This window comes from Triticum aestivum, chromosome 2D, assembly GCF_018294505.1.
Source record: "Triticum aestivum cultivar Chinese Spring chromosome 2D, IWGSC CS RefSeq v2.1, whole genome shotgun sequence".
NCBI lineage: Eukaryota > Viridiplantae > Streptophyta > Magnoliopsida > Poales > Poaceae > Triticum > Triticum aestivum.
Window position 1 is genome coordinate 327,867,694 of NC_057799.1, and position 10,002 is coordinate 327,877,695.

A 10,002-nucleotide genomic window follows, 5' to 3' on the forward strand; every position below is an offset into this window, starting at 1 on the left:
AGTGGCTGACTCGTGGGCCCGCGCAATCTCAGCGCATCCCACAACAGGCGCGGGCTCGATACGTGGTGAAAAAGACGGCATGCGGATCGAGGAGTCCCTCCCCATCTGCCTCGCTTACCGCGTTGCGTCCGGACCGGCGCGCTTCTCCAAATTTCAAATCCCGTGAAATCCGGGTCCAGCAAAGCAGTCGATCGCATCGGAGATATCCAAATCCAATCTACTCGAAGACATGCAGCATATTTCACTCGGAGACTCTAGAAGCCAGAATCGATTAAGGCGACTGACGAAGGGTTAAAATACCAGCATACTTTCAGGCCCCTGAGAAAATGTCTCGGGGACATTGAATCGGGTCGGAATCAACTTCAACCCTTCTTCACTCGGTCCTGAATCCATTCGGGGGCTAATGACGATGACATGTACCTAGGGTAGGGTCTTAGGCCTGACCTAGACGCCCTACCCAAGGACACTACACAAGAGTCCAAGGCCTATAAAGTTAAATAGAAGATACCGACTGAGATCCCCATGAAGTGCAATCCACTCGACAGAAGATTCCACTCGGATATCCCAAATCCACTCGGCCGTGGTTATTTCACTCGGAAGACAAGAAGCCACTCGAAGGATAGAAGACCTAAAGCCACCTCTGGATGACAACGATCAGACATTCACTCCGTAGCCTTAAAGGTCATTAAATACGGGCGTTACCAGTAACGTACGTGACATTATACTCTCATTGAAGCCTTGCGTAACTGAGGATGGCGAGGGGTGGGCGCACTCTATATAAGCCACCCCTCCCCTCTGGCACAAGGGTTCGCATTCCTGTAACTCAACACTCCAATCAACAAGCCTCCGCGGCACCGAGACGTAGGGCTGTTACCTCCTCTGAGAGGGGCCTGAACTCGTAAATCCGAGTATACAACCTTGCCGTAGCTAGGACTTTGCCCTCTCCTACGTACCCCTATCTCTACTGTCAGATCCATTCCCACGACAGCGGGTTTGAGAGGTCCAGCTGTAGATGCTCTGAAAAACACAAATAAGTTTGTCGAGTTCCACGTGGCTGGAACTCAGCAAAGCGTTCGTTTGTCGAGTGCCTTGTGGAAGAAACTCCGGGTGACATCCTTTTGCCTAGTTTTTACTTCATGGAACTCCCTAAATGTCATGTCATGTTTGACTAGTATCCAACGAAATGACTCGACAACCAACCTGACACCAGGCAAAGTTCCATATTCCTAATGCACAGTGAACTAAAAATGATCGATTAATGAACTGCACAGAAGAATTACATCAACCTACAAATACGAAGATATAGTAGAATATAAGGGTGCTATGTAGGCCCTAGTAGTATACAATACTACGCATCTTCCTTGATCGATGGATGATCATCGTATCCTTCCGTATACGCAAGTGGCGCCATTGATCGACACGCATATAATTCACATTAACCTCCCGGTCGGTCCTCCACAAGGGATCGAAACCAATCCCCGGGCGCCATACGCAGCTGGGTGCAGGACTGCAGGCTAGGTAGAAGTTGTCGAGACCGGTCCGTTAATGGTGGAGTGGTAGCTAGATCTCGTAAGACATTCCGACCTTGAGCAGCTGGCTTCTTGGTATGGCGAGCATCTTATCCCCTTGCCTGCAGTTCTTCCTGAGGAATGCGTAGACGTAGTTGACGATGACTTTCTTGAGCAGCGAGGAGTGAGGCCGCGCCACCACCTCGTTCTCCCCCATGATGTACACCACCCCCTTCTCCATCTCCCTCTCGATGTACCTCTGCTCCTCCTCGATCTTGGCCATCTCTTCCAGGCTCATCTTCGCCGCCTGGAACAGCTGCTGGCTGCTCGCCGCGTACCGCCCCGACGGCACCACCTGCATTGCCAGCTCCGAGAAGGACTCGGCCGGCGTCATCATCTCCTCCGCGTAGATGGACCGCCCCTGCCTCTCCCTCTCCGTGTAGGACGCCGACGGCATCATGATCATGCCGTTCATGTTCATGCGCCCGGTTGCCCCCGAGGACGTCGACCTTGCCCTCGCCAGCACAAGGCTCTCCGTGTAGGACGCCGACGAGTAGTGCTGCTGCATCGTCATCGTCATGCTGCTGCGCCGGGTCGACCTGGCCATGCTGTCGCAGCGCGAGCTCGGGTAGCTCACCTTGCCGGCCTTGGCGTCCACGTCCACGCCGTACAGGTTCACGTCGCGGATGTAGTACTGGAGGCGCTCCACCAGGTTGGCCGCGAAGTCCTTGGCCTCCTCCAGCGGGTCACGGTACCCGTACCTCGCCACGCACCGGTACAGCTTGTGCTCCCTCGGCTCCACCTGCCGGAACAGGAACCGCTCCGACATGTCCACGTGCGGCACGGGGAGGTGCTTGACGGAGACGAAGAGCAGCACGGCGTGGATGGACGGGATCTTCTCGATGAGGTGCGGGAACACCGGCGGGATCCCCTGCACGAGGTCCGTGTAGAAGAGCCCCACTCCGGGCACCTTGCGCAGGTCGCGGCCGTCCAGCAGCTCCCGCACCTTGTCCGGCGACACCGTGCGCTCCAGTTCGTACTTGTAGCGCTTCACGTGCACGTAGTGCCACACGATCATGACGGCCATGAGCACCGCCGAGATGACCACGGGGATGTACCCTCCGTGCAGGAACTTGTAGAGCACCGAGGAGAGGTAGACGGACTCGGACGCCATGAAGACGGCGAAGAAGAGCGCGACGCACCACGCGTTCATCCTCCACACCAGGAGCATCACCACGGTGAGGAGCAGCGTAGTGATGAGCATGACGAGGACGACGCAGATGCCGTGCGCCTCGCCGATGACCACGGTGGTCTTGAAGGCCACGGTGACGACGCAGGCGGCGAAGCCCAGCAGGAAGTTGACCTCCGGGATGTAGAGCTGGCCCTGGTACTGCTTGGAGGTGTGCAGGATCTTGACGCGCGGGAAGCACCCCAGCGCCTGCGAGTGGGAGATGGTGGCGAAGGCGCAGGAGATCATGGCCTGGCTGCCGATGATGGAGGCGGCGATGGCCAGGACGAAGGTGGGCCAGAAGAGGACCGTCGGGGTGGACCTGTAGAACGTGTTGGCCACCTCTTCCGGGTACTTGCGGAGGAAGGCGGCCTGGCCGGCGTAGGCGAGGAGCACGGAGGGGACGAGGCCGAAGCCGAAGCTGAGCTGGATGGAGCGGATGCTGAAGTAGCCGAGGTCGGCGAAGAGAGCCTCGGTGCCGGTGAAGCAGAGGAGGATGCCGCCGAGGGAGATCCACGCGTCCTTCTTGTTGCGCCGGAAGTAGTCGGCGATATACTTGGGGTTGAAGGCCCGGAGGACGCCGATGTCGTGCTTGACGAGGTTGTACACGCCGACGCCGCCGATGAGGAGCAGCCAGAGGATGACGACCGGCGCGAAGAAGTAGCCCACCTTGTCCGTGCCGAAGCGCTGCACCGAGAAGAGCGCCACCAGGATGGCCACCGTGATCCACACGATCTGGTCTGCATGCATGCAACATCCGTCCGTCCATTAGTCCAGTGCTGGGGTATTCTTGTTATTGTTAATTTAACCCAACAGGGTACTGAATCTTGTACTACCGAGTTGATTGATTGCAAAATATCATCTGCATGCATGCATGCATGCATGAGAACCCTGAGAGTTCGGTACGCTGCTAGATGCATGTTGATGATGAAACATTTTACTCCAACATGTAAGCTACGACTAGGCTGGATCAGTACGTATACGTAACGTATCAGGTTGTATGCTGATTTGCAAGTTAGGACGTACGATGGATGGGCGTCACATCCATTAATTGCAAACATTAATTGAGGTTGCAATGATTCAGAGTGCGTGTCCTAGAGGTTTCACACGCCGTCAAGTATCGATAGAGATACTCCTACCATCTCAAAGAAAAAGTATCGGCATAGATAATGGAGTTTACTGTTGCTCTTGTGTTTAGAGAGTGACAGCCTATCTATCCTGAAAACTACGTACAGAGGGAGGGGATCCATGGATCGCGGTTCGGTTCTCGTATACACATCTCCGAATCATGCGCGATTGAAATGCAAGATTTATTGATGTTTGTGACAAGTTAACACGCACCATTCATTCATCACTGCGTGGAGAAGATGGTGTCGACCGCTAACGACTTACAAGACGTACCTACATCTACTGTACATGTGAGGTGGCATGCAGTAGTTGAACATTATATTCAGGTGTGTGCATCTCGAGTTGGTCTGAACACAAGAGGTGGAGCACAGTAGATGTTGGGTACTAGTATGTCTGTCGAGCCTGTACTCGTACTCGTACTCGTACGTGTGGATAGCAGTGAGGCCGCGTAAACTCCACTATATATACTACTTCCTTCGTTCGAAATTACTTGTCACAAAAATGAATGCATCTATAATTAAAATACATCTAGATGCATTCATTTCTTAGACGAGTAATTCCGAATGGAGAGAGTAGTACTATACATACCGATGGACCGATAACTGCTGGATGGCGATGGTGATGGCGCCATCCACAAAGTCGTCTCACTTTTGTAATAATGCCTGGACGGCTGGACTACAAGAGAAGAGACCTACCTATATACACACGCTGACCCATCGGAAAAAGAAATGGCGGACATGGACGGATGGATGCTGTTTTTCTCGCATCAATTAATATGCCTGCAGCCTCAAATGATTTTTGCTTTTCCTCGCTGCTATGCTGCGTTGCATCTAAATCACGCTACGCTACACTACACTCTAGCTAGCTGGTCGTCGACCTCATCCATCGTGTTCACACTTGTTACCCATAGGCGGCCGGCTGATCGAGTTGTATGTCAGTATGATATTGATGCCTCTAGCTAGGCGCTAGTACGTATACTGTACAATGTAGACTGAAAGATATATATGCACGGTGCGTACCTGTGGTGAGGTGTGGCGCCTTCTCCTTGAGCCCCCCGACGGCGGACAGCACGGAGATGGCCGGCGTCAGGCAGGCGTCGCTGATCACCATGGCCGTGGCGAGGATGGTGAGCAGGAAGAGCGAGATGCGCACGGGCTTGCTCGTCTCCAGGAGCTCCTTGACCCGCTGCGCGCGGTACGCCGCCGGGGAGGCCAGCTGCAGCGTGGCCAGGGCGCGCCGCCGGCTGAAGGACTTGGGGTCGTCCTGCTCCAGGATGTGCAGCTCGTCCTCCGCCTGCTGGTTCGGCACCAGGCTCACCTTGGCGTGCCGCGAGATGAGAGAGTAGAGCGCGAACGTACCGCCTGCATATATGTCATGCAACAACTTCTTTAATTTGGGCCTTTGGTATATACTTCATGCATGCATGCTAACTACAGTAAAATAACCACAAACATTCCCATGCATGTACTCAATCGTAGGATTATTTATATGATGCACAATATGAGAAGTATTACTACGTTGATCGCTAACTACAGTACGAACTACTCCTAGTTCTCTGTTATAATAATAATTAATTAATAACAACAAACACATGCACGGCCACTCGACCCACTTCATTTTGGAAAACCTTGTTTTTTAGGAAGAGACGACAAGAGACGGTCGTGTACCACGCATGCACCAAACGATCAATTTTGCCGTTGGGTCGGGGGGTCCAATTAAGCTGTTGGTACATGCAGATGCTGCGTCAATTTGCTGCATGCTAAGGTAGCTAGCTAGGTGCACCGTACGTACGTGTAACACGTCGCGCAATCTAATTACTACGATCGAGTACAAAGAAAGAAGAAAGAGGAGGAAGAAGAAGATGGAGGAGCTAAGCTAATTTGTGTGCGTACCGTCTCCATCGTCGTTGGCGCGGAGGGCGATGTAGACGTACTTGACCATGGTGAAGAGTATGAAGCTGTAGATGATGAGGGAGAGGACGCCGAGGAGGTCGTCGGTATGCCGGACGCCGGCGGTGAAGGTGCTGGAGTAGACGTACAGAGGCGACGTGCCGATGTCGCCGTAGAGCACGCCGACGCACTGGAACGCGAGGCGCAGCGTCTTGCCCCATCGCTCATGGCCGTGGTGGCTGGCGCCGCCGGCCCGGGAGGCGTCCCGGTACAGCGAGTCCTGCCGCTGCACCACCTCCGGCATGTCCAGCGCGCACTCCACCTCCAGCACCTCGTCATCGCCACCCTGCTGCTGCTGCTTCTTCTGTTGCTGCTCAGCCATCGATCGATCCTACCAGCCGGCTAGATGACTGAGCTTAATTGTTGAGAAGGATCCAAGAAGTAAGTGTGTAATTGGCTCGTGGAATAACATGCCAATATCCAGCTAGCTAGCTTGTGCTCCTGGATGGATCTAGTCTCTCATGGCCTCGCCACGCAACCTTCCCTTTTATAATGAGCTAGTACTACTATCTGCATCTCTCTGGTTAGAGTTAGCGCGCGGTACTAGTTGTGGATCGCTGGAGTATGTGAACGGCAGGGTAGCAATTAATTAAGCTGCTACTGTGTGGAGTACATACGTGCTGCTGTGCTATGCGACCCGACCTGGATACGTTTTCAGATGGACGTTGATGGATCAACAGATTCCGTCCCCGCAATGGCTTTGGCTTGGCTAGCTTACTTTTCGCCCATCACCCTTCGCGGCTCATGGCGTCAGCGTCGGGCTCGATCGGGCCACAAGGGAACTAACCGCGTGATCATAATTCATTGCTGTAGCTGTTGCTACGCCAAAGGAAATCAAAAATCGATATCTTTCCATCACTGTGCAGTCTGTTTCAGCATGGATCCACGAATTCAACCACGCGTAGACAGACCTTGGATTCAGATGCATGACCTCACGTCCGCCGCACGTACCTATGTCGAGTGAGAAAAACGCTACCTACTTATGTTGCTTGGATCCACTCATTGACCTCGGTGCAAGATCGTCGATCATCTCTTGTAGCTCTCCGTCCAGAGATATACGTACGTACGTTGATTCAGTCGGGTTGTGTCTCTTCTGTCTGGCCTTTATCTGTACATGGCTCTGTTTTCCTCAAGTAACCCAGTAGTAGTATGCTCTTCAATCTCTTCTTCGTCAGCTACGAGCATATAGTACACAGGAAGCGCCATACATGCCTAGCTTGTTTACCACAAAAATAGTCTCTGCCATTATAGTTTCCTTGACAAATTACTTGGATTAACACTGACATGCATGTCCTTCTTTTACAACACTGACACTTAATCTCTGAACAACTCAACACTTAATCTGTAAGTATGTCCTAGATTTCTGATGGAGATTTTATGCAAGCTTGCTTATTGATTATTTATTAATTGTTCCAGGTATTGCTCTGTAGGTTCTTCGCCGATAAGCAAGTGTGCTTGCTTACCAGATTAATTCAACTGAAGATAGCCAAGGACAGGCTACCATGTTAGTTAAGAGTGGACACACCGGGGTATGGTTAGCTAGCGCGAGGCACCAAACGCATTAGCCAACCAAAGCGATGCCCCACGGCGCCTAATTTATCAGATTGCGACCTGAAGAACGTGATCTCTCCATTGTATTTTCTTCAATTATCCAAGAAACAAGCAATTAAGGTGCACAGTAATTAATTGTTAGAAGCAAATCTTAATATTCAAGTTAGCGGCATGTTCATAGAAGACGCTTTGCCAAGTTTCATAAGGCTACTGTATTATTTGTTTCACTGTCATAACTGTGGCATGCACACTTTCTTAGCGGCGATTTTCAACCAGCACAGCGAAGGCCTTGTATTTTTTGTTAAACTTTGTCTAACTTGTGTGACCAATTTTCCTGCCACACTTTTTGTGGCTTGACGGAGTTTGCCACTAAATAAATGTGACAACGTATATATAGCTATGAATCATGCATGCCTTAAACCTGGCTATTGTTTCATGATACGCATATGCATAATTTGATAACTATATTCAGATTTGAGACTTCACTTTCATCCATTGATGCTCTTTATATCGAATTAGTTGCCGCATGGATCCATGTAGCGACATACCGTTCTAGCTAGGTACTAGGGGCTAGGTGCAGGATCATGTATCCTGCTTGAAGAAGCGTTCATACCATGATAGGTTGACAGAAAGGGACAGTCAGCTAGCTAGCCAACAAAGCCATAAAGAATCAAATTAACATGATCCGTACAAAGTCTATATAGTTTTCAAAACAAGACAGAAAAGACATGTTTTTCTTTTGAGGGAAACATCAAGACTCTGCTGCGTTTTTTATATTAATTTTTAAAATAATAAGTCCGAAATAAGGAAAAAGAAACTATACAAGCAGCAGCAACAACAACAACAACAATAATAATAACAACAACAACAATAATAATAACAACAACAGAAGAGCGACAAAGGCTCAAAGCTATACAAAGGACTTCAGCCAATTCTCTAAGTTGTTGTAGTTCTTCCTTGTCACTCTGATCACAATCCAGTTTAGCCCTTTCTTAATTTCTCCTGCAATTATATAAGCTTGGCGCAATGCCCTTGAAAATACATTCATTCCTTGTGGTCAAAATTGCCCAAGAGATCAAGATGATTAATTCTAGAGAAAAGGAACACCCAATTGTGTCTTGATAAGATTTATCTCTGCTTTTAAATCTTCAAGGGTGGGTGTCCAGCTTGGGCATAAAAAAGATGTTGGTGCAATGGTTTGCCGCCTTGGGTTTTGGAGATTGTTATCAGAAACAGTAAGGGACATATTTGTTTGTGCAAACAAACAGAAATAGTCCCTGACGTATCAAGAAGGATGCTACATTCTGATGTGAAGTTTGAGGAACTTCACCGAGAAGTATCTGCGTTGCAGAGAAGAGAGGGATATGTTTCAAGAAGAAACTATAACGAGAAGATTGTGTGGCGGAGTTGACCCCTTAAAATATTGCTGAAGTAAAGCAATTGTTCTTCAGTGTGCCCGAGAAGAAATGGCTTCAGTCAAGAAGTTTGAAGGCGAAGCGAAGACGTAGTATTTGTTTTGTTGTTCTTCTTTCTCCTATTTGAGCCATAGGACCACCATACTACTAAAAGGGGTATAGGTATTCGAGACTTAAGTCTGTTGTGATGCTTAGTGAAACCTAGGAAAGATTGAGAGAAGTCTCTTTGTGCTCCAAAACTTTACTTGTCAGCGAGAGACATTGTTCTTCTGGGCTGCGAGAGATATGTTTCGGACCGAGGAGTCAGCTTTACTTGTTCCTCGAGAGATATTGTTTATTGTATTTCAATTTGTTGTGCTCAAAGTTGTTTGTCTGTATGCTCGTATGTTGATCATTTGGTGTTACTTTGTCATTTAGCCGAGTCATGCTCTGATGAACATTCCTCAGTAGATTGTTTGTTTCATGATTTGTTTTGTTCATATTGTTCATCGATGTCATTTGTCATGTTTCCTTTCCATGTTACCATTATCACCGTGAAAGTACTCTGTCACTATACTAGGAAGATTATCATCACTTTCATCGAAAGTTTTGCTTATTCTTACTGGTTTAGCCTGTTTATTCTTGTGTGCCCATTCTGATTTAGTTTCAGTGCTCCTACTGTAGTTTTATTTCCGCTGTGCTGAGCTGAGAGAATTAAAGTTTCGAAATGAATTTTCAATCTCCCATTCACCCACCCTAATCGATATACTCCCAATCCTACACAAGACCAGCAGTTCTGAGCAAATGGGCAATGGAAAAAAGAGGTGATCCCTAGTTTCTAGTACCTGCATGTTACACAAAACACAATAATAGTCATCAATAAAAAATTATTTCTTTGAAGTAAGGCTCTTTTGTTGAGTCTGTTATTGACCAACAACGAGAAAAAGAATTTGTGCTTTAGTTGACATCATGTGTTCCAAATCCATTTAATGACATGTGGGACCATATGCTCTCCCATTAGAAATGTGTATGTCTTGGAAACTTGAAACTTGGGATCTCCAGAAGGATATTGCCATATATCTTCAGTTGCAGAAAGCAGCATCTCATTAAACATTAGTATTAACCGACTGGATTGGTCATAAGCCTTGTTAGAAAGAGGAAGGTGAAAATGGTCAAATAAATCTTCCATAATCCATTGTTGGGAGATAGTTATGTTCAATCTTCTTCAATAGGAGTGTAGATGT

General features: G+C 48.9%; 1 protein-coding gene across 2 annotated transcripts; it reads right to left on the reverse strand.

The window, feature by feature from the left end:
* Nucleotides 1-362: 362 nt before the first annotated feature.
* LOC123052988 (potassium transporter 22) lies at nt 363-6,354 on the reverse strand. Of its 2 annotated transcripts, XM_044476355.1 has the most exons (6): nt 5,757-6,354; nt 4,884-5,225; nt 1,585-3,476; nt 1,201-1,263; nt 954-1,017; nt 363-466 (listed from the first exon to the last, which is right to left on the reverse strand). In XM_044476355.1, exons 1-6 carry the CDS (start codon nt 6,133-6,135, stop codon nt 363-365), a joined length of 2,844 nt encoding a protein of 947 aa, XP_044332290.1. In that variant the 5' UTR covers nt 6,136-6,354. The 2 variants fall into 2 exon arrangements, with proteins under 2 accessions (XP_044332290.1, XP_044332289.1); XM_044476354.1 differs by lacking the exons at nt 363-466; nt 954-1,017 and having other exon boundaries at nt 1,238-3,476.
* Between the last annotated feature and the right edge of the window lie 3,648 nt (nt 6,355-10,002).